Source organism: Bombina bombina, chromosome 5, assembly GCF_027579735.1.
Source record: "Bombina bombina isolate aBomBom1 chromosome 5, aBomBom1.pri, whole genome shotgun sequence".
Lineage (NCBI taxonomy): Eukaryota > Metazoa > Chordata > Amphibia > Anura > Bombinatoridae > Bombina > Bombina bombina.
Window position 1 is genome coordinate 876,484,059 of NC_069503.1, and position 25,595 is coordinate 876,509,653.

A 25,595-nucleotide genomic window follows, 5' to 3' on the forward strand; every position below is an offset into this window, starting at 1 on the left:
TCTCAAGAAACAGTTTAACGCACAACTAAACTCTTTAACAATAATACTAAACACACTAGAAATACAACATAAAAATACACCCTCTGATAGCAGCGTCCTGCAAAACCTAAAGCACACTAGGAATGAACTCAAAACATTACTCTACTATGATGCTCAGAGAAAGGCTCTACAACTTAGGAAGAAATACACATACGAGGGAAACCGTTCAGGAAGAATTCTGGCAAACACCCTCAAAGACAGAACTCACCACACACATATTCACGGACTGCGAACCCCCTCTCGGAGAGTATATACACGACAGTAAGGCCATTGCTAAACACTTTAAAAACTTCTATCATCAGCTATATAACCTTAAGACCATGCTTCCACAGACCACACCCAAAAAATTATAGAATACATAAATTCAGCCAATCTGAACAAGCTTACGCAGACACAATCAACAGATCTAGATAGGCCTATAACTTTAACAGAAATATGAAGGCTATCAAAGACCTCCCCACAGGAAAAAGCCCAGGTCCAGATGGCCTAACTAACCTATACTACAAGACATTCAAGAACATACTAGCCCCACACCTGCTGAAACACTTCAACGCTCTAGATGAGAATAACCACCTTAGCAACGACTCCTTAACAGCACACATATCGGTGATCCTAAAACCTGACAAACCCCCGGAAGACCCAGCTAACTACAGACCAATTTCACTCCTAAACACCGACATTAAAATCCTAGGAAAAATTTTGGCAAACCGTTTCAACTCAGTACTGCGTGACATAATACACACGGATCAAGTGGGTTTTGTACCGGGCCCGAGAGGCGAGGGACAATACCCTTAGAGCACTGACACTTATTGAATACACAAAATATCACAATATCGAGGCAGTGCTTATAGCCATAGACGCAGAAAAAGCATTCGACCGGACAGATTGGCAATTTCTTAAATTAACACTAAAAAATATAGGATTCGGACCAAAAATAATAAACACCATCTTCAATCTATACACTCACCCAAGTGCGCAAGTAAAGGTAAATGGGATTTTAATCAGATAGGTTCCCAATACACAATGGCACACGCCAAGGTTGTCCCCTATCCCCAATCCTCTTCATACTGATGATGGAGGTGTTCGCCTCGCGAATACGCCAGAATCAGTACATTAAAGGGATCTCGATAAATAAACAGGATTACAAAGTCGCGCTATATGCGGATGATGTCTTGTTCACTGTAACATCCCCGCTAACAACCATCCCAAAAATTTTAACAGAACTTGACGAGTTTTGGAAAGTACAACCAACTTCCTTGTCAACAAGCAAAAATCCGAGATCCTGAACATCACGCTACCAAGCACCAAATTTAAAATCCCTGTCGACAATCTGCCCGCTTCGTCTTAAATCAGACACCATAAAATACTTAGGAATCCACCTCTCCCCTAACCAGAAGGACATTATTTGACAGAAACTACAACACACTCTTACTCAATACACAACGCAACCTGAAGACATGGGCAAACAAACCGCTATCCTGGTGGGGCAGGATACAAGCCATTAAGATGACCACCCTACCTAGAATCCTTTATATTTTACAAACCCTTCCACTACATCTCCCTTGCTGGTACATAAACAGGATTCAAAGAAGCCTTAATGCGTTCGTATGGGGTAAATATAGACCACGAATCAATAGGGAACACGATGTACAGGCCAAATAAAGCGGGGGGTTTAGGGGCTCCCTAGAAATAGAAGATTACTACCAGGCAGTGACACTACAAAGGATACTAGACTGGCATAGAGCGCAAGAACGTAAGGTATGGGTCGCACTAGATTCACACATCCTAAAGGGCTCCTTTGGTACACGCCCTATGTTGGGTGTCCAAAGACCTTAGACCCCCCCAGTGTCGGCATCTTGAAATCCACAAACAACTTTTAAAAAACTGGGATCACATAGTTGCCTACCAACCTCACATTAACCACTTACAGATCACCACCTCTTCCCAATAACTTTAAATATAGAAATGATAGGAGGCCTAGACAAAGGTTTCAAAAGATTGACCGAATGGGACTACACGATCCCTCTACTTAAATTTACAGAAGCAGGAAAACTATTAGATAGAGATAAACTGACAGACCTAGCAGGGGGTAGATTCACCAAATGGGCTAAAATACGCCAACTACAACACTATATACATACATCCCCATTCAAGTCATGATCTGCTGAGAAGGCCCACTGCTTTCGAACAGATGTGTCACAGCAGCATTATACCCAGAGGCAACGCTCTCTATATCCCGCAAGCTTCTTATAAACACCCCCACAGACACCCTTCCACCTTACACAGCTAAATGGCACCTCGACCTCAATAGCAACATAGACACAGAACAATGGAATAAAATTTTCAGCCTCCTCAAAAAATCATCAACATCCCCCCGAGATATTAGAACTGAACTTTAAAATCCTCCTTCGGTTGGTACCTAACTCCATCAAGACTAGCTAGCATTTAATCCCAACACATCCAGCTTATGACTGGCGTGGCTGCGGAAACAGGGTAACTTAATCCACATGTGGTGGCTTTGCCCAAAAGTCCGTCCACTTTGGAACGCAGTAGAATCCTATTTTAGACGAAGTAATCATTCAGAATTTACACTGACCCCAATATTGCCACTATTAAATGACCTACCCAAAATGACCTGTTGTCTGAAAAAGTTGGTGTGTTGCAGATAGGACTCAACAGTGCAAGAAAATTAATAGCGCGTAACTGGAAAAAACCTAGCACCCTGAGCGAAACTATGTGGGTGGAGGAGGTGAAGACCAATTCTCCTTTGAGACATATGGCTATTTATGCCGCAACAAAACCGATACTATACAAACCGCTAAACTCCTGTGGCAGGAATATCTGTGAGACTATATACCCCCCTACATCACACGCATACAACAGTGTTAGTAACTTTAGATCACTAATCAAGTGATCACATTGACATACAACACACTCATTGAGAGACCCCACTGAGCTTATTCCGTGGACATGACCAGCTTCCTGGGAGAGGGGGAGCGCCGAGCCGCCAGAACTGCCATAACCAACTAAAACTGCTTGCATTTACGTGAGAGAAATACTTACCTTTGTCAGTGACATCTAGATAACAGAGGAAGCTTGTTATAAAAGATTAGGACTTTGTTTTTATTTTCTTTTTCTATAAGTTCAGACTATGTTATTAGTTTAGCTATGTTATCTACCTGAAAGAAGCTCAACTAATTACAGCTTAAGCCTTAGCGTTGTTAACACCCATGATGTTTCATCGTCAGAACACCATGTTAACTCATTTGAGAAAGGAAATTACTTCTGTAAACACTTTGCAAAACTTGTACTTGCTGGCAACACAGTAATAATTCTTGGTTGATGCTTTCTGATTTGTACATTTCTAATTTCTAATAAAAATAATAAATAAAAAAAAAAAAAAAACAAACGCTCTCCAGCACACTTCTGTGAAAAAACACACAAACGGACCACCAATGTTAAAAACAAATAAAGTAAGAGCCAGTTCCCAAATAGCCTCCACAGTGCCTCACATCAATAACACTGCCAGAATAAATAACCTGCACAAGCAGGGCTGTCTCAAAAGTGCCAAAATTATTATCCTGTGACCTAACAGAAGAATAATAAAAGAATAGCAGTTACCCCTAGTACCAACTGCCGACAGTTCACAAGACTTGAGAGGAAATCATCCAAACAAGGAGCCTGTAGAAAAAAAACAAAAGACTAAGTAAACTTAGATAGTCATTTATCTGTAGACAACATAAGAGGACACAAGCGCCACATGGCCCAATATTGTATGATAAGCTAGCTAGCAACGCATTTCTCATCCAACCAGTGGATGTTTCATCAGGATGAGAAATGCGTTGCTAGCATTTTATATTTTAATAAAGTAAGTTGTTATACTTACCACTTGCTGCCAGACTTCTTTATTAGTCACTGAACTATTTTTGGATTGCTGGGAGTTCCTGCCTCACCGGGTATCAGTCTACTGGGTGAATGTTTGATCCCAGCTTGCCTCTAGTGCACCAAGGGAGGTGCTTCACTAAATATGAGTATATTTACCACCATATACTGTAACATTATTCAGACAATACTAGGGCATATTGGCGCTGTATCTGTTTTACCACCTACAGATTGCTGACCAGTCATTGGAGATCAGTCTGCTGGGTGACTGTATTGATCACAGGCCGCATCTTCTACACCACTAGGGGTGTCTCACCAAATGTGAGTGTGTTTTTACACTGCCATTATCTTACATACCTTATCATTCAATATTGGGCCATGTGGCGCTTCTGTCCTCTTATGTTGTCTACAGATTTATGATAGAGGATCTGGACCTTGATCCTATTACAGACAGCTGCCTTGACCCTCATTAGCATCCATACTTGTTTGACATCATCGTGTCTGGTTACTTGGGACCTTACACTTTTTTATAAAGTTACTGTTGTATTACTCTTTTTATCATATGTTTTTGTATTGTTTGTGTTTATATATGTTCTGATTTGATCTGTTTACATCTACCATATTTTCTTTCTCAGTGTTACTATATATCGCTGTGTTCAGCAGTTAACATTTTCTAGCTTGCCAAGGGTGCCCCCTATATATTTCTTTCTTCTTCCTACATAGTCATTTGTCACACAAAAAGGGCAGCAACAAATCCTGAGAGGCACAGAAGGGATTATACCCCCCAAGTTCTCAGAAGCTTAAAAACCACCACAGCTCTACTGAAGAGACTGCTGTGGAATACAGCTAAACTCCCAAGGAAAAAACAAAAACAAACTTGCTTTGTTTAAAAATAAAACGTTCTTGATTGAAGAATCAGACACCTAACTTTACCAACTCCATGCACTACAAGCAAAGATAATGACTGGGGGTTGTGGGTAAGGGGAGTGGTATTTAACAGCTTTGCTGTGGTGCTCTTTGCCTTCTCCTGCAGGCCAGGAGTGAATATCCAAATAGTAATTATGATGATCTGTGGACTCACCGTGTCATTAGATAGAAGGACCCTTTTCCACCCGTAAGCTCAGAAATTATTTCTGCCAGACCAGGTCCGAACAAGGTCTTGTAAGGAAGCGCCAGAAGCTTGGACTTAGAGGCAACATCAGCTGACCAAGATTTTAGCCACAATGCCCTACGGGATAGGACAGAGAACCCAGACATCTTGGCTCCCAGTCTAATAACTTGCATGTTAGCATCATAAATAAAATAATTGGCTAGTTTGAGAGCCTTAATCCTATCATGTATCTCCTCTAACGGAGTCTCTAATAAAATTGATCCAGACAAGGAGCTGCACCAATAAGATGACGCACTTGCTACTGTGGCAATACAAACTGCAGGTTGCCATTGAAGACCTTGATGAACATACATCATCTTCAAATAAGCTGCCAGCTTTTTGTTCATTGGATCCTTAAAGGAGCAGATATCCTCTAAAGGGATCATAGTTCTCTTAGCCAGAGTAGAAATAGCCCCTTCTACTTTAAGCACTGTGCGCCTAGAATCTTTAATAGAGTCAGCAACAGGAAACATCTTTTTAAATACAGGAGACGGGGAGAAAGGAATCCCTGGCTTCTCCCATTCCTGTGAAATAATCTCCGTCACACGGTCTGGGACAGGAAAAACTTCCACAGAGGAAGGAACATCATAGTATTTATTAAGTTTACTAGACTTCTTAAGGTTGACAACGACAGAAGTATCGGAGTCGTCCAAAGTAGCCAACCACCTTTAACAGTACACAAAGGTGTTCAAGCTTAAATCTGAGGTTTACCAACGTATCCTCCTCATCAGACGTATGAGGGAGGGCAACCTGCGTAGCAGTAGGTGGAACAGAAACCTTACTATCTGAATGTTTAAATTTTCCTCTTGCGTTTTCTCAGCATAGGAAAAGCAGATAATGCAGCAGATACAGCAGAAGATACCTGTGCAGCAAAATCTGCAGGCAAATAAACTCCTCCAGGAGGCTGAGAGGAACTGCAGGGCACTGTACGTGACACAATAGAGGCTTCGGACGTTTGAGGAGAAAGCTGTGGCATTGCCTGAACAGCATCATCCTGAGAGACATTGGGCTCAGAGGGCAACAATTTATCTCTAAATTGAAGTGTTCTAGCTAAGCATGCAGCACAGAATTGCATAGGCAAAACAATTTGTGCCTCAAGGCATAACAAGCATTTGTCAATAATACTAAATAAAAAGTTCACCAAACTGCAGAAATTTTTTAAATACACTGTCACTTTAAGAATTTTTAATACCACAGCCGATTAACGTTATTCAAAAATTCTTTAAAATAATAAACCAATCAGGCCCCCTACACCTCAGACAGGCTGAGGTGCCTTACCGTAATACTTATACACAATTTGGCTGCTTGAAGTCTCTAAAACGATCATGTAGTAGATCGACACTGAAGAGACTGAAATTCAATGACGCTGCTCCGCACAGTGAACATCCGACAGCAGAGAGAAGTCACATGACCGGCAGAGAGATGAAAATACAAAGAAAGTAAAAGGCGCACGTTTCCCTCTTCCTACAACACCAGAGCTTAATTTACACAAACGCTCAAGTAGTCTGTCAGTTAGCCTGTTCTAGCTAAGCAAGCAAAGAAAACCAACTGCCAAACTTTAAGTTTATACATAAATCCCTGTATAAAACATAAGCCACACACATACTACACACAACAAAATTAGCCCAAAGAGGAAAAACGTCCCAATAAAGGGAAGATTAACCCCTAGTCTAAACATACATAACATCTACTGCATATGACATATTCTTCTGAAGTGCAAGTCTCCAAGACCTATAAGACAAAAGCACTTACTTGCAGTCTAGCTGTCCGGCAGGAAGACAGCTCTCACAAGGCGTGAATGGACACATACTCCTTACAGAGACCTGTAGAAAAAGAAAGAACAGAGTAACCAACTCTGGCTTTCTGTACCATGGGCAGCAATGTTTTAGGAAACAAAGCAAGGACTACCTCACAACTTCCTAACTGCTTAAAAGCCACCAATACTCTACTGAAGAGATTGATGTGTACTCAGCTAAACCCAAATTCTTGCTTGCAGGGAAAAGTACCCGAAAAAGGAATTAAATTCTCCAGACACCAAATTCCCCTCCTCCATTGACAGAGGCAAAGAGAATGACTGGGGATTATGGGTAGGGGAGTGACACTTAACAGCTTTGCTGTGGTGCTCTTTCCCTTCTGCTGCTGGCCAGGAGTGATATTCCCACAAGTAATTGAATGACATTGTGGACTCTCCATATCTTAGGAAAGAAATATATGCTATTCCAAATTAGAACTAGTTTTAAACATATTTTTGTTTATCATTTTTGCACAGTTAAATTAGTAAAAAAAAAAATTGTAAAATTACCTTTTCTTTCTTCTCTGTGAAAAGAAATCCCTGATAGAATTTACATTCCGAAAATACACAGCTCACAACTGCTATAGCACAGTTATATGCAGCGCAATGATACCGTCGCCTCTTCTCCAGTAGCTGGGTTTCCCCTGACATGTTCTCAGTAAATGCATCATAGCAAGACCTTAATAGAAAGAAAAGGGCATTAACTTAGTGAAAACATACCAACAACAATCATTTATAAATTATTGGGAAGTCAGCTAATATCAAGGCGCAAGGGGCGGGAGCGCGCATGTGCGAGCGCCCGCCCACTACTGTAAGGGAAGGAGGGTGAGGGAGGGGGGAAATAAGTGTTGGGGAAAGGGATCTGGGAGGGGAAGGTGGGGAGTGTATTGAGGGGGACAGCTACACTACAGAAAAATGTGGGGTTTATTTTTTCCCATAAAAAAAGAAAATTTTGTAGCAAACTGGGTACTGGCAGACAGCTGCCAGTACCCAAGATGGCGACAAATAGGTAAAGGGGGGAGGGTTAGAGACCTGTTTGGTGGGGGGGGATCAGGGAGGTTAGGGGTTTAGGGGGTATCCTACATTGCAGAATATATATGAAAAAAAAAAAACTTTTATTTTAGTACTGGCAGACTTTCTGCCAGTACTTAAGATGGTGGTGACAATTGTGTGGTGGGGAGGGAAGCAAGCTGTTTATGAGGGATCAGGGGGTGGGATGTGTCAGGTGAGAGGCTGATCTCTACACTAAAGCTAAAATTAACCCTACAAGCTACCTAATTAACCCCTTCACTGCTGCGCATAATACAAGTGTGGTGCGGCCTTCCAATTACCAAAAGCAATGCCAAAGCCATATATGTCTGCTATTTCCGAACAAAGGGGATCCCAGAGAAGTATTTACAACCATTTGTGCCATGATTGCACTAACTGTTTGTAAATAATTTCAGTGAGAAACCTAAATTTGTGAAAAAGTTAAAAAAAAAATTATTTGATCGCATTTGACGGTGAAATGGTGGCATGAAATATACCAGAATGGGCCTAGATCAATACTTTGGGTTGTCTGCAGGCTCCTAGGAACTCCACGTGTGTGAGCACAGTGTTATTTATATGAAACACATGAACTAACACGCTAGTGGTGAAAACTTGTCAAAATGCCCTGAGCTAAGAGGCGGCCTTCAAGGGCTAATAAATTAGCATTTATTTTTAGATTTAGCTTTCAACTAAGCATACCAAGAGAACAAAGCAAAATTGGTGATAGAAGTAAATTGGAAAATTGTTTAAAATGGCATGCCCTATCTGAATAATGATAGTTTGTTTTGGACTAGACTGTCCCTTTAAACACAAATAAGATTAAAGCAGTGGCTAGTGCTACTGATACAAGCCAGCAGCAGAACAGAAATTATTTTTTTTTTTAATGGGGACAGGAATGTAAAAAAAATGTCAAGCTAACATACTTATTGGATGACATAGTATTCAATCCACCACTCACATGAGCATTGTTGGATCTCTAGTAAATAGTGTAAAACTGTCAAATTGAAGCATTTCCTACCCTTAGAGTAATAGTTTTACTAGATGAAAAAATCAACTACATTTATGCTGCCTGCATTTGTTTGTTTATTTGTTAAAGATACAGCATTTTCCTATAAAAGTCTATTAAAAGGACAGTAAACACCTTGTAATTACAATACATTTCTTTTGTTTTGCTATAGAATAACATATCAGTCAAGTCCTAATGTTTTTAAAACAAATTAACATCCTTTTTACTGCAATTATTTTTCATAAGACAAACAGAACAAATATATACCAGTATACTGTATCTAAATTATGGTCGCAGAAAGTAGTTGTTATGTAAGAAGTCTGTAAATAATTGCTACCTTTAGGTTTTAAGACCCATGTATAGTTGCGTATAGGTATTTTGGTATTCAAGCTTAACAAATTCTGTCAATAACAATATATTGCAACTTGGTGGCTAAGATGTATGTAAAGCACATGGATATTTTACAGCTACACATTTAATACAGTATACTAAATTATATTGCTGCCATGCTGCATATCAGTTCTGCTAAACTCATTAAATAGTTTTGAATTTCCTTTTTATCTTACTTTATTAAAGTCTTAGTTAGTTCATTGCCTTCTGCATTTGAGGATCCAATAAATGCTTGGTTTATTCTTGACACTTTGGAATAAATGTCATCTTTCGACAGGCGAGAGTAGAGCAGTTCAAGAACTTTGTAATAACACAGTTTCTTTGTAATCTGTGTATCAAATGATGCTTCTGGAGCCTAAAAAAAATAATGACACATTAAGCATACTGATTGATACTGATTGAGTTAATTTCATTTTTCTGTTTGGAAATATTCTTGCAACAGGAAACATGGCTGTTCATCAAAACACTGGTATTCATCTAATGGAATAATATATATTTGAATTCTAAACTAAGTAAAATTACTTGTATATCTCTGTTTACTGCATAATTGTTGGATTTCCTCCGTATCACTCATTTCACTATGTTATAGAACTGCTGCAGGGGACTACAACTTATTGGTGAATAATCTATCCTCTTTCTCTTCCAAAAACAAAATTCATTAAGGAAAACATTTCTGACAATTTGAGTATTCATTTGCCAATGCTGCTATCTTTTTTGTATTACTGATAGTAACTGGTACCCACTTAAAGGGACATTAAACCCCAAAAAATTATTTCATTATTTAGATAGATAATACCATTTTTAAAAACTTTCCAATTTACTTCTATTATCAAATTGTGTTAATTCTCATGTTATTCTTTGTTGAAGAGATACCTAGGTAGGTAGCGTGCACATGCCTGAAGCACTACATGACAGGAAACAGTGCTGCCATCTAGTGCTACTGCTAATATATAACATTGTTGTAAAACTGCTGGTATATAGTGCTGCAGACGTGCACACTCTTGCTTACATTTCTGCTTTTCAAAGGATAACAAGAAAACGAAGAAAATATGATAGTAAAAGTAAATTAGAAAGTTGGTTAAAATTGTATGTTTTATCTAAATCATTAAAGAAAAAAATTGGGTTTTATGTCCCTTTAAGTTTATATTATTCAACAAATTAGAAATTAAATCATAAAAAAATAAATTTCCATACATTGGCCTATAACATAGCCAATACTTACCAGATGGGGTGAGATCCCCTCTCCAGAGGGGCATAGGCAGACATAACCATGCCATTTTTACCTGTTTAACCCTTACCTGAGATCCCATGCTCATTCCTAGTTCTAGACAACATAGGTACACAGAGACAACAAAGGGTGGGATCCCTGGTAAGTACTGTCTAGGTTAAAGGTCAAGATATAGAAATTTCGTTTTTTATTACTTAATTTCTAATTATTTTGGACAATGCTTACCAGGTGACAGAATACCATGCAGTATATCCTAAGAACAATACGGAATGGGAAAATATGAAACAAACAAAATCTGAATGCAGATAGAGATATTTAAGAAACAATGGAGCTCAGAATTTTTCAGCCAAATTTAGCTAAGGATGCTTGTAAGACATCCAGCTTATAATGTGACACTAACGTGTGTGGAGTCTTCCATACAGCTGTTTGACAAATATCAAAAATAGTTGCAGCATTCTAAAATGCCCAGGATGTAGAGACTGCCTGTGTGGAGTGTGCCCTGAGACCAGGAGAAACCAGTCTAGATATTAACGTGTAAATCTTAGAGCTACATTGTGTAACCCAAGAAGAAATAGTAGACTTTGAGGTTGACCTTTCCTATTTCTGAGAGGAATAACAATCTATCTGTTCTTCTGAAATCTTTAGTCTTATCAACATAGTAATGAAGACAGCGTACCAGGTCTTAAGTATACAATGGTTTCCCTTCAACCAGCTTTGAAGTTAAAACATTAAGTTGAACAATGTCTTTAGAGGAATGGAAGTCTGAAACCACTTTAAGTGGGAATGCTGGAACTGTTAGCAGGAGAAATTTATCCTGATGAAAAATCAAGAAGGGTTCTTTCATTGAAATGGCTTGAAATTCTGATACCCCTCTTGCTGAGGTAAATGCTACCAGAAACACAGTCTTCAAAGTTAAATTCCACAATAATGCTGATCTTAAAGGTTCAAAGGGAGCTTTCATTAACCCATTCAATACAAGAGGTAAATCCCACACAGGAAAATTAATCTTAACAGTTGGACAAATATGTGCCAGGATTTGAAAGAACTAGACTACAATGGGATGTTGAGCCCATCTGACACTGGAAACTGCAGAAATTGCTGATACTTGGACATTTAAAGTATACATAGAAAGGCCTTGTTCATAACCATCATGCAGAAACTGAAGTAACAGAGAAATCTAAATATCTTCCAAAATACATTTATTTTCTGACATCCAAGTGGAGAAAACGTCCCAACTTGTATAATATGCTTTTAAAGTAGACAATTTTCTTGCTTGTAACATAGTCTGAATAACTGGAGGAGGAATGTTCAAACTGCTAAACCTTGCCTACTCAGCAGCCATGCTGCCAGATGTAACTTGCGAAGACAAGGATGAAGTATTTGACTTTGGCTGAGAATATCTGGAATTTCCGGAAGTAGCCAAGGTGGCCGAATTGCTAGCTAAAGCAGAAGAGGGAACCAATGTCTTCGTGGCGAATAAGTCACTATCAGATAAACTTCCCTTTCTCCCTCCAGATTCTGTGCAGAAACTGTGGAATCAATGCCAGTAGAGGAAACACATGAGCTAGATGAGAATCCCAATCTTGGGCAAATGCATCCGTCTCTAGATTGCTTGAAAAAGGATACCTGCAGAAGACGTGGCTTACTTGACAAATGTGATGATCTGCCATAAGGTCTATTTCTAGAAGGCCCCTTACTCTTTATGATTTGAAGGAAAACATCTCTTTTTCAAAGACCACTCCGTCGAAAGAACATTTCTCCTGCTCAAAAACTCTGCAACAGTGCCCTGTGGTACCGGAAGGTAAGATGCTCTGAGGTAAGATAGACGTTTTTAAGCCCGTTTGAAAATAGGTGCCACTGCCTGCAGTGCTGCCCCACTGTGAGTTACTCCCTTATATTTGATGTAGGAGACTGTTGAAGTGCTGTCTGACAGAATCCTTACTGACTGATTCTGAAAAATTAGAAGAAAAGCTCATAAAGGCACAAGGCACTTATTTTAATTCCAGAATGTTTGCTGGAAGTTTGGAATACTCCTGACTCCAAACCCCATGAATATGAACCTGGCCGCAGACTGCATCCTAGCCTGTACTGCTGGAATCTGTGGTGACCTCCAAACACTTGAGCTGGGTTGTGTGTTAGAGAAAATCCCCTTTGCTAAGGTGTCAGCTTCATCCATAGACTTACTGTCAACATCTTAAATTTCTGAATTTGTAAAAGAAACTTCAGCTCCTGAATTGTCTTGAGATAGTGAAACCAAACCTCTGTCTGTATTGAATTGGATATTTACAGATTGCAGTTTCAGAACCTGAAGTAAAACCTGCTTGTTATTGAAGGAAAGACTGACCTGAACCTCAAGTATACGAGACACACATTGGAGCATCACATCTTGCTTCTTGGCATCCATTACAACCTGAGATTGGAGGCTGTTTGGCAAACACTAAAAATAACCAATAGTTACAACATCTACAGCCCATGAATCAGGAATAACGTGTACCCAGGTGTCCCTGAAATGTAAGGGAGGAGCTCCCCCAGGAACATTCTGATTACCCACACTATTACAGTAGCCAAGTAGAAAAAGAGGAGGAAATTGAATTAACACGTCCTCTGTCCTTGTGATTGCTGACTGGGACTTCCAAGACTGTATGCAAAAGGATTCTATGAAGGTTTCTGGAAGCACAAGCTTGAGGATGTTACCTAAAATAGCGAGAGGTTGACCTACACAGTCTAGCAATCTGAGAAAGGAAAGGATTCTTACCACCAGTCCTCTTAGCAGACAAATCTTCAAGCTTCTTACCAAAAAAGAAGAGTTGTATCAGTGGGTAATTCAGTAGATCTTGACAGTTTAGCAGCCATCATGTCACTGGCATTAAGACCTAACAAATTATGCATAGCCTCAGAATAGAAGATGAGCAGCTGACATAAATCGGAAATAAGAGACATTTTTTTTTTTTTTTTTTTTTATTTTTTAAAATAGTTTTTATTGAGGTAAATCACAAGGCATACAGCTTATGCATCATAACAAAGTAAATAACAATATATCACAGTACATAAACTACATAACATGGGGCGTATTACCGCCTCAATTGGTACACGTACCTCGTTTTTACAGAGGCCGTCAGTTAGGATCTTACTAGACAATGTGGAGCTTAGTGGCTCTTTTTAGTGAATATACAACTGGGACGGCTTTTGGGTTAGCATATAGGATTGTTAGGACTATGTGATAGGGGAATATTGCAGGCGCAGCTGGGATGAGCATGTATGGGGGTTTAGTTTATTGCACCACGCATCTTGTGGGGGTCAAGGGAGGCCATAGTAACACCGTCGCCAGCTCCCTTGGGTGTCCCGTATCCGGTCTCCTCGTATAGCAGGATGTGGGGGAATGGTTGTAAAGGTATGGTGGCAGTGTCAAATGTCAGGTAGTCTAGTTGCGTACATTATGGGACATAAGAGTGTCCCATGGTTCCCAGATAAGGCAGAAATCAGTCAGTGTTTTGCGTTCTCCATATACATAATTTTCCATACTTCTGATGTAATTCATACAGTCTACTACTCCCTGCCATCTGGGGGGCTGGCTTTTCTTCCAATTTCTGGCTACAAGTAGTTTGGTGGAGATGAGGATGTATATTAGTAGGTTTCGTTTAGCTCTAGGGAGCAGGTCCACTCCCAAATGTAGTATCGCCAAGGCCGGGCTGACTGTTTCCACCAGCTCAAGGTCCTTACATAGGGCTTCCACCCTTTTCCAGAGACCTGACAGTTTTGGGCATGACCACCAAATATGTGTCGGGGAGCCCCTCTCTCCACACTCTCGCCAGCACATGGGGGAGTGATCAGGGTAGAGCTTCTGCAGTTTAGTAGGTACTAAATGCCATCTTGTAAGTAGCTTAAAATAAAGCTCATATAGGGTGACACAATGGGTGGCCTTTTTGGTGATACTAATTGCTTCCTCCCAAGCCTCTAGTGGGCAGTTGAGTTGTAGGTCTTTCTCCCAGGCCTCCATGTGGATAGTTTTGGAGGGGACAGGGTCTCCCAGTAGGCACTGGTAGTGTACCGAGAGAGGCTTGTGGAGTTGAAGGTTAGCCTTCCAGCGTAATTCCCATAGGGTAGGGTCTCTCAGCGCATCTTCTAAAAAGCCCCAAGAACGCATTAACGCTCGAAGGCGAAGAAGTGTAAAATGGAGCCTCGGGGTTACAGAGGGTAGAGCCAACATGGCCGTATGGGTTTTCAACTTCTTATTATCATAGAAGTCTGCTAGAGAGTTCACTTCCGTGGTAGACCAGGAGTTGACAGGGATATCAGGCAAACCCATAAGGAGGCCTCTGATAGAATGTGTGGGTGAGGGGTGTGGGGCTATGAGTCTGTTATGTCTCAATTTCAGCCAGGTCTCCTGGCACTCCTTAACTATGTTATTAGGGATGCAAATTTGTGTCCGCCAATGTGGAGGGAACCACAGAAGGTCCTCCAGTTCCATCAGTGCCGGCAGGGATGCCCGTTCTAGCTCCTTCCATCTGGTCTCTGGAAGGTCGTTACCCCACGCTGAAGCATGGGTGACCATTGCTGCCTCATGGTATTTCCTCACGTTAGGAAGGCCCGCACCTCCTCTCTCTATGGGAGCTTGCAGTATGTGGGCTGCGACTCGTGGTCTCTTGTTATGCCAAGTGTAGGCATTAAAGAGAGTCTGGAACTTCCGGATCAAAGATACTGGAATTGGGATAGGAATACATCGGAACGCGTATGTGAGTCTAGGCAGGACCATCATTTTGAGAGCCGCTATTCTGCCAAACCATGAGATCTCGCCATACCTATTGGTATTCAATTCGAGTGTGATCTCCTTTAGTAATTTCTCATAGTTTTCTCTTATAATGATCCGTTTGGAATGAGATAGAAATATGCCTAGATGTTTAATGCCCGTTCTGGACCAATTGAAAGGATAAAGGAGCCGAATGTTGCGTTCCTCTTCCAAAGGGAGATTGAGGGAATATACCTCAGTTTTACTAACATTTATTTTGTAATATGAGAGTTCGCCAAATTTCTGCAGCAGGTGGAACAATGAAGGGAGAGAATCTAGGGGTTCCGTGAGGAAGACCGTAAGGTCGTCTGCGAATAGAGCTAGTTTCTGAATGGTGTCATGGAGCTGGAGTCCCTGTATTTCAGGGCACTTCCTAATGGCTGCGCCTAGCGGTTCGATTGCCAGTACGAACAGGAGGGGGGACAGGGGACACCCCTGTCTTGTCCCGTTCGTGATCCGTATCGTGGGGGAGCAGAAACCCAAGCCTCTCACCACTGCTGTGGGGGATGAGTAAAGCGCCATGGTAGCTTTGATATAAGCATCAGGGATCCCAAATGCCATCAGGGTCTGAGTCAGATAGTCCCATCTCACTCTGTCAAACGCTTTTTCAGCGTCGAGTGACAGAGTGAGCATGGGTAGGCCTAGGTCCGCTACCTCTGAATATATGTTCAGGAGACGGCGCGTATTATCAGAGCCTTGTCTATTGAGGACAAAACCTACTTGATCTAAATGTATTAGTGTCTGTAGGTGTGTGTTTAGTCTGTTGGCAAGGATCTTGGCGTAGATCTTGGCGTCAACATTTATGAGGGAGATGGGCCTATAGCTAGAGCATAGCGATGGGTCCTTGCCATCTTTGTGGATCGTAGTGATGTTAGCCTCCAAGAATTCTGGGAGGAATTCACCGCGTTGGGCCACTCTATTGAAGAGACGAAGCAGAAATGGAGAGAGTGAGGAGCTAAGGGCTTGATAGAAGGCGACAGTGAAGCCATCTGGTCCCGGGGCTTTGTGGGGTGCCAGATCAGCTATGGCCATGCTGACCTCCCTTAATGTAAACTGCTTTGCTAGTGCGGCCTTGGCATCAGCTGTCAGTATAGGTAGGTCTAGTCCCTCCAGGAACTGACGGATGTCATCTGGAGTGGCTTTAGTCGTCAGCTCAGCTGACGCGATGTTATAGAGGGAGGAGTAATATTCTGCGAAGGCTACTCCTATTGCTTTGGGGGAGTGGACCGGTCCCTTCTGAGTTGTGATAGAGGCTATCCTGCTCTGCTGTGTGCGCTTTCTGAGTTTATTGGCTAACAGCCTGTCTGCCCTATTGCCTTTGTAATAATATAGCTGCTTAAGTCTATGTAAACTGTCCTGCACTCGCAAGGTTTCTCTTCTGGCAATTTCATCTCTAATGCGGCCTATCTGTTGGGCTAATAGGGATTCGGGGCATGATATGTTAGTAGCCTCTAAAGAATAAAGCTCTCCATAGAGCTTGGCTAAGGGCTGGTATCCTGTCTTACGACGGTGAGCTAACGTCTTGATGAAATATCCTCTTAAGAATGCCTTAAGGGCTGCCCAGACCATGTCTAGGGTAGTGGAGCCTGTGTCATTGTGTGTCAGGAAGTCAGTTAATTCCCTGAGAAGTGAGGGTAGCTCTCTCTCAGTCAATAGTTGGTCAGGGAGTTTCCAAGGGGGTCTACTAGTCAAGGTCTGTAATTCAGAGAAGTCTAAATAGACCATATCATGGTCTGACCATGTGCATGGTTGGATAGTCGGATTTGTCATCTTATCAAGGGACCAGGAGTCACATATAACAAAGTCGATCCTCGAAGAGGAATTGTGTGCTTTGGAATAGTGTGTGAAATCTATAACAGTAGGGGCTAGGCACCTCCATGCATCGTATAGACAATGTTGGAACATGAGTTTTCTGAAGGCATTGGAGGTTGACGAGGTATTTCTATCTGAGTGAGTGATGAGGGGGGATCTCTTATCTCTATGTGGGTCCCACACCATGTTGAGGTCTCCTCCAATGATTAGGTGGCCTCTCTTTAGTTGGTCTATCCTGGCTAGGACCTGCCTTACAAAGGGGATCTGCTTTGTATTTGGTGCGTATACTGAGGCTAGGGTGTATTGGACGCCATTAAGTTTACAGATTAGTATGAGGAATCTACCTTCTGAATCTTTCTCGATGTGCTCTAATGTGTAGGTTAGATCTCTACTGAGTAGAATTGCCACTCCTCGTGTCTTCCCTGTGTTATTAGAAGCGATTTCACAGATAGGGTAATGTCGCGTGCCCTTAATGGTATTAGTTTCTCCTGACCAATGTGTCTCCTGGAGGAACAGAATGTGGATCTTGTGTGTACGGATAAAATTTTGCAAGAGTTTCCTCTTCGTAGGGGAATTGAGTCCCTGCGCATTGAGAGTAGCTATTCTGATCGGTGCCATTGCTAGGTCAGTTTAGGGATAGAGGAAGGGGTACAACCTGAGTGGAAGGGAATGTGGGGGCTGCTATCGAGGAGGCCGGAACGGTAGTCTGTCAAGCTGTGGTGCCTGCTATAGTCTAGAAATCGGGTGTCCTAAATATTATTCTTATGAAAGAGTAATGAAAGGTTGAGGGAGAAAAAAGTGTCAAGAATCACTTTCGCAATGAGTGTCTCTCCTGATGTCTATCAGGGGGGCACAACTATTTTTGTGGGGCGGAGAGGTGCAGAGGTCAGCCGTTACCTCCGCCAAACCCAATAACAATACTGCGTTTAGAATACAACATAAATATAACGTAACATACTTAAATAGATATACAACATGTTAAACAGTATTAGACAAGAACATATAATAAAACTATCAAACCAGAGGGGGAATGTGCTCTGTCATCTGGCCAAGTGACACCTTAATAAAAGGTAGTAGATATCTGTCAATTAGGGCTGTAGAAGTACCTGGCTTATCGTGTAGGACCTAATCAAGGAGGGGACATGATTTTCTGGTTGGGTGAACGGCCTTACAGAGATGGAAAAGTGATAGGTAGCTAGGTCTGTGTTAGTGAGCTGCTTCTGTATAAGGTCGGGGGTTGTGGTTCTAGCTAACTTATATATATACTCTGGTCTTACTTCCTCTAGTAGCCATATTGTAACTTGTGTCACCTATAATCGGGTGTAAGTATATTGTCATTTAGGGGCAAGTCGAGTGTAGGCTAGCAGGGTGTAAGGGTCAGGAGGAAAGCCAGAAGATGTAGTGCGGAGTCAGCTGGTCAGATCTCTGTCAGCGTATCCTGTTGTTAAGTAGACAGAGCAAACATTTCAAAGCAATATGAGGAACATACTTAGAGAAATAACATAACTAGGGTGAGACATTACAGTTTATCCTTCATTCAATCAACAATAAACATAGGGGTAATCATGTCTGATTATATTGGGCACTATCAATGTATATATTGTGTATATTGAATGTTCTTTGGTTAGATCGTTAACAGGGAGAGCAAGTACAACTTGTATTTAAACCATAGTACCCAGTGAGGTTATCAGTTCAACTACAAAACTATGGAAATGTGAAAGTACATAGTTTAAGTTAGCATGAAATCTGGATGTCTCACCCATCTTCATCTGTGGCTTTAGGTTCCTTTTAGAAAGCGTGCGTGGGAGAAGCCCACAAAAGTCTCTGGATCGATGCAAAACTGTATTAATAAAGCTGTAAACGGATTCCCTATGTATCTTCAGCTAAGGATAAGTCCCTTGAGTCTAGGGGTCTTTTGGAAGTGGGTGTCGGCCGTTGTGGCAGCGGTCTCCAGGTTGGTGCAGAGGCCCTAAGTCCGCTGTTCTCAGCAGGGCCAGGATCACGGTCTCCTACGTCTCGTGGGAGCAATTCCCATTTCAGTAAAAGTTCTCTGGCCTGTTGTGGCGTCGTTGCGAGGTATTGTTGGCTGTCTTTGGTGATGAACAGTCGAACTGGGTAGCCCCATCTATATTTAAGGCCCTTATCTCTGAGAATCTTGGTATACGGATGGTAGTGTCTACGAATTTGGAGTGTGTGCGGGGAGAGGTCAGGGTAAATCTGTAGATCAGCATACTTTTCTGGTAATGACTTTTCTCTTGCAAGAACTCGGATGATCTTTTCTCGGAATGTGTAATAGTGAAGCTTGGCTATTACATCACGGGGCTTCCCCTCATCTGCAGATCTGGGTCTGACCGCTCTATGTGCTCTGTCAATTAGGGTTTCATTGCCCAGGTCAGCGCCCAGTGTTGCTTTGAACAGGTCTTGCAGGTAAGCATCTAGATCCTGTGGTTGGACAGTCTCTGGGATACCTTTAATTCGAATGTTATTGCGGCGTGACCTGTCTTCCAGGTCCGCTAGCTTTAATTCTAGGTCTGTTATTTGACCAGCCAAGCATTGGGAGTAACTCAGAAGATTGGTATGATCCACTGCAAGGTCTTCCTGTCTGCGCTCCAGCGCATCTGTTCGCTCTCCAATGCTGCCTATATCCTTTTTAAGGTCAGCATGGGATTTGTCGAATTTTCTTGACAGGGAATCATGGTGGCTTGCTAGTAGTGTTGTGATAGAGTCCATCAGATTGTTAGGGGCACCTTCTATGGATGGTAATCTGGAAACTCTTTTTGTTAAGGTTTTGCCAGGTTGGGTGTCTGACAGGCTCCCAGTATCAGAACCATCATCCTCGGATCGTGCATGAGTCATTCTAGTCGGGTGCTGGAAATGGTCAACGACCGTTCTTTTAGGGGTGGCGTGTGGTTTTTGCTTTCTTTTATGTAGTTGAGACATTATAGGCCTGGGCTCTTAAGTGTGGCCTTAAGCTGTTTCGTTGCTGTGTGGCTGCTTTAGCGGGAATCCGTTTACTTCTAGTATGTTGGTTAGGTGATCATGGGTTGGCGGGGTCGTGGGCTGTTGCTAAGGGACTTACATGTTAATGTGTCTTAGAGCCTCTTAGTAAAAAGGAGTATGCTGCAAGTGGACAGCAGGGTCTCAGTTGTTATGGTAACATGGGATGATCTGCAGCCTTGCTTCAAAGTGTCTAATCTCTCTCCCAGGGAGTTGCCCCTGCAGGGCGATGTGGGTCAGGGTATTTGGGTTATGACCCGCAGGCAAGAGGGCCGGCGGGAAAGGGGGGAGAGAGATCAAAATCCCAAGCGCACAACAGTATCAGCGGACCTCCAGCAGGGGAAAAGGAGAGCGGGTATGACCCGTGGGTATGTGAGCCAACAGGAGAGGAAGAAGAGAGTCTTGTTATCTGATAGTAGATATTATTATATCATTAACTGTAGTAAATAACACGGGGAATATGATCCACTATTGCCTTTATTAATATACTATTTGGACTTCAGCAATTATGATGAGGTACCCCTTTAAATATGAGCTTGATTGTAGATCCTCACTTGCACAGTTTATTTCTGTAGCTTTTTTTTTTTTTTGGTGCAATCCTGATAACATGGAATACTGCAGTTCAAATGCAAAAGACAGTCTTTTTTGTTTTGTATAAATCAATTGTGATGTTAGATATCACTAAAAGGAGGGTATGTGTATGTTCTTGTCAGTATATTTCACAATCATCTATTGCTGTTTTAGAATCCCACATGGGGCAGATAAGCTTTGCAGCAGCCGCCTCCTCAATCTGCCTGTACTTTCTTCTCCTCAATTTATAGGAAAACTGATGAAATTATATCCTGTCAGTATCACTTAAGCACAGTCTCTAGCAATAATTGGTAAAGTGTGAAAGCCTTAAGTTGCTGTGTTATAATATGAAGCTCAAGCCACTCTTATGTATTCTGGTGGTAGTAAGAGAAATAGCTGTCCCCGTTAGCCACTTGCAGGCCTCAAAGTCTGATGAGGGAGCACAATAAGCTTAGTACTGGGATTATTAATATTGCCAATGTACAGTGGTTATATAAAGGTCTTACCCACCATGTAGTTCTGAGGATCAGTAGTTATTGATATTCCTGGGCCAGTGCCGGTTAAATACTTTTCGGTTTTTCTCCCTGAGGTGTGGAGAAATGGCGGATGTTCGCGCCAGGATTGAAATGGCGCACCTGTGGGCTAACGGGCCTTACTTGCGGTTGTATCGTGTCACCACCGATCGCCGAGCTCAGCCAGAATCTCCGGTCAATGGTCAGCACTGAGGATTGTGGGTTGATCCGGTAAGTCGTGGTCAGGGATGTAGGTGATCGCCGAAATATTCGGCAACTGAAGTACCTCTAGCTTCTGGTGGTCACGATGCTGGTTGTAGATAGATGGTGTCCTAGCACTCCGGAGCGGAGCCCCGACCCTCCGGAGTGAGGTTGAGCCACAAAACTAGTTCTCAGTGGTGTGAAGAGCTCACTTAGATTAGCTGCTCCGGATAGCAAAATGAAATGCGCAACACGCCAGCTCCGCTCACTAGTCAGATAAAGTTGCACGAAATCCTCAGTTAGATCTCTCTGATGTCCCAGACTGTCTTAGGAGCAGGAAATCTACTATTTATCTTGTAGATATGGGTTTTTAGCTTTGATTTTAGGTAGTTTTAGGCAAAAAAGAGAGGAGCTCTCAGGTAACACGTCCTCTCACTCTGGCAGTCAACTCCGCCCCCGACATTTTATTTTAATTAGCTTGAGAAGGAAATTGCTCAGAAGTTGAAACCAAGCTTTCAACAGCCTTAGTAACAGAGAACATTGCTAAAATGGGGTGAAACATGGCACCTTGAAATGAAAAGGTTTTCTTAAAGGGATAGTCTAGTCAAAATTAAACATTCATGATTCAGATAGAGCATGCAATTTAAAGCAACTTTCTAATTTACTCCTATTATCATTTTTTTGTTCTCTTGGTATATATATATATATATATTTTTTTTTAAAAAGTTGGAATCTAAGCTTAGTAGTCGGCCCATTTTTGGTTCAGACCCTTGGGTAGCACTTGCTGATTGATGGCTACATTTAGACACCTATCAGCAAGCGCTACCCAGGTTCTGAACCAAAAATGGGCCAGCTCCTAAGCTTACATTTTTTTGCCTTTTTAAATAAAGATACCAATAGAACGAAGAAAAATTGGTCACAGGAGTATATTAGAAAGTTGCTTAAAATTACATGCTCTATCTGAATCATAAAAGTTTAATTATGTCTAGACTATCCCTTTAAGATTATATTTCCTCGTTTAATCAATATCATAAAGTAAATCCCCAACGATTAATAGGTGCATCTACTTTCAAATGAGAGGTACAGAGTCCCACAATAGATTAAGGCAATGGATAGGATTTAATTATTTTCTCAGGGATAACAAGCTGCTTATCAGACTTCATATATTCTGCTAAAAACAATTTTTACAGAGACTCAGACAAATTATATTCCACAGAAACTGAAGTTTTAGCATTATACCAATCAAAATAAACTATTCTTTTGATATCCTAGTAGCAAAGTAAAGCATCCTCCATGAAAACCAGATTCTGTTTCAGAAACATTACATTATTTTATAGAAACAGACTCAGGTTCAGCAGTAAATTGATTAGATGCAAATAATTCTCCAAATACTTGGCCAATACATTGAAAGCACAGATTTTTATCTTCATAAGCAGGCTTATTTAACAGGGCACATCATCAGATTTTGGCTAAGGGTTGCAAGAAGGAAAAGAGAAAAGCTAAATAAATGGTTAAAATAGAGGAATAAGAGAAAAGCAAGAGGAGTCACAAAAAGACAGAAGGCAGCCCTGAATATAAACAACTCACCAGTTATCCTTGGGAAACTGGTCCTGCACATCACAGGATTTTTTTTAAAAAAAAGCATCTGGGGTATCTATCTGAAACAAGGCAGCAGCTTCAGAAAAAGGCATCAATAAGAAGCATTTAAATCCATTGGCAGCAGAGATCCACTTACATGCAAGGAAGTAAAGCGAGCTCCAAACAGTAAGGAACAAGGCTGGGGACACAGCAATCCAGACATGTTCATCCTACTAATAAAGCCCCTGCATGCATTCTGATGTCATTAACTGACCCCAGATCAAGATGGCAGCGCCCAACAGATTGGGGGAACTATATCTGCAGTGGAATGGGGTATTAACAGCATGCCTCCTGCCACCAAGGAAAGCCTTGGTCAGCATAGAACGTGTAAGCAGCCCGGTGGGGATGGAAAGCAAGCCGTCCCACCACCATAACTTAACAGGTAAGACCCTAAAGAGGGACCTAAGCTCTGACTATCCTATGATAGATCTAGGAATGAGGATGAGAGCTCAGGTAAGGGTTAAATAGATAAAAGGAGTGTGATTATTCCTGTCCAAACCCCCTCACCTGATAAGCATTGGATAGGCTAGCCAAGATGGTCTTTTGTCACTGGAAATTATGTGGTGAAGAACAGACAACTGCCTTGCACATGTTTTACAGAGAAAAATATAATTTTGCTGCCCAGAAAGTAGAGAAAAGCCTAGTTGAACAAATTTTAAGGATTTAGCAAAGGTGCATAAAGACTCGATACATCCCCCTGGCAGACCGATTGTTTCCGCCAGTGGTTCAATTTTGCGACCTATTGCAATTTACTTGGATTTACTTCTACAACCCATAGTGAGAAATGTTCCTTCCTATAAGATTCAATGGAACTGATAAAATTATTGAAGGATTTGCAAGATGTGGAGGTTGATGACAAACTGGTCACACTGGGTGTCACCAGCTTGTATACAGTGATACCACATGAAAAGGGTATGGCTGCAATAAAGAGACATCTGAAGAGATACCCATATGTCGGTCCTTCTTATGATGTGATTCTGGAGTTGTTACATTGCCTGAAGTATAATTACTTCAAATTTGAACTGATTATTATCTACAAGTATTGGGCACTGCTATGGGGTCCAATGTGGCCCCATTGTTTGCCAATCTATATATGGAATACATCGAGGAGGAAGACACTATATTGTTCAAGGATCAAATTTTTCAGGAGGCATATAGATAATGTGTTTCTAGTTTGGAGGGGAACAGAGGAATATCTCACTATCTAGTCCAATAGCCTCAATCAGGCTCCCAGTTTAAGAGAGTAGTCAGGAAAACCACAGAGGCATCTAAGAAAGAACAACAGCTGAACGATATGTATTTAAAGTTTAGAGCAAGGGGATATGCTAAGCAACATCTACAAGAAGCATATAGGGATACAATGAATATGACACAGGAACAGGCACTATTAAAGAATGCCAAAAAAAAGAAAATAAACCAACTGGTTTTCTATACTGAATTTAAACCAGAGAAACTGGATTTTCCACATATCCTACAGAAACACAGGGGCATTTTTACAGTCCTTAGAAAGCCCCATAGTAGGCTATATAAGGGGCTGGTTACTCAGGGACAAGCTATTATGTCCTGATTATAGGCCTATCTATGTAACTAGAAAATGTTTAGGTACAAACAGGAATAGTTGTTAGCCATTGTAGTGGATGCACAGCATGTGGGGGCTTATCGCAGAGCAAACGTTTGGTGCACTCATCAGGTATAGAGTAATATGTCCTACTAAATATATTGTGTATGTGCTGTCCCTGTGGGAAATGTAATATAGGAAAAACCCAAGATGACCTCCGTACACGCATGGCTATACGCACTGCACTTAATACGGGCAATGCGGAGCAACCAATGGCTAGATGCTTTCTGATGCATAAACATTCAATGTCAGATCTAAGGTATATTATAATGTATCATGTGCCCCCTCTGAGTAGGGGTGGCGACAGAGGAAGAATGCTTCTTCAGAAGGAATATAATTGGATCTTTAAATAAGACACTGTGGTCCCACCTAAACACCCACCTTGACTTTCAATGCTATCTGTAATATTAAGATATTGATAAGGATAGACTGAGGGTTGATGGTTTGCAACTTCTGATGTATAAATAATTCTGTGACTCTTAATAGCTTTATCTATGTATTTATTACTATGTTTTTTTTAAGTTGGCCCTCATGGACCTCCATAGAAAACATAATTTATGCTTACCTAATAAATTTATTTTTCTTGTGATGTATCGAGTCCACAGATTCATCCTTACTTTTGGGATATTCTCCTCCCCTACAGGAAGTGGCAGAGAGAGCACCCACAGCAGAGCTGCCTATATAGCTCCCCCCTTAGATCCACCCCCAAGTCATTCGACCGAAGGCTAGGAAGAAAAAGGAGAAACTATAGGGTGCAATGGTGACTGAAAGTTTAAAAATAAATATATATATATATATGCCTGTCTTAATAAACAGGGCGGACCGTGGACTCGATACATCACAAGAGAAATAAATTTATCAGGTAAGCATAAATTATGTTTTCTCCTGTAAGATGTATCGAGTCCACAGATTCATCCTTACTTGTGGGATACCATTACCAAAGCT

At 41.4% G+C, this 25,595-nt stretch overlaps 1 protein-coding gene across 1 annotated transcript in view; it reads right to left on the bottom strand.

Moving 5' to 3' along the window:
* PRKDC (protein kinase, DNA-activated, catalytic subunit) overlaps positions 1-25,595 on the bottom strand; it is a 2,064,551-nt gene that overhangs the window by 846,380 nt on the left and 1,192,576 nt on the right. Inside the window, 2 exon segments of the mRNA XM_053715028.1 lie at positions 7,374-7,542; positions 9,465-9,643. Coding sequence (XP_053571003.1) covers positions 7,374-7,542; positions 9,465-9,643 — 348 coding nt within the window.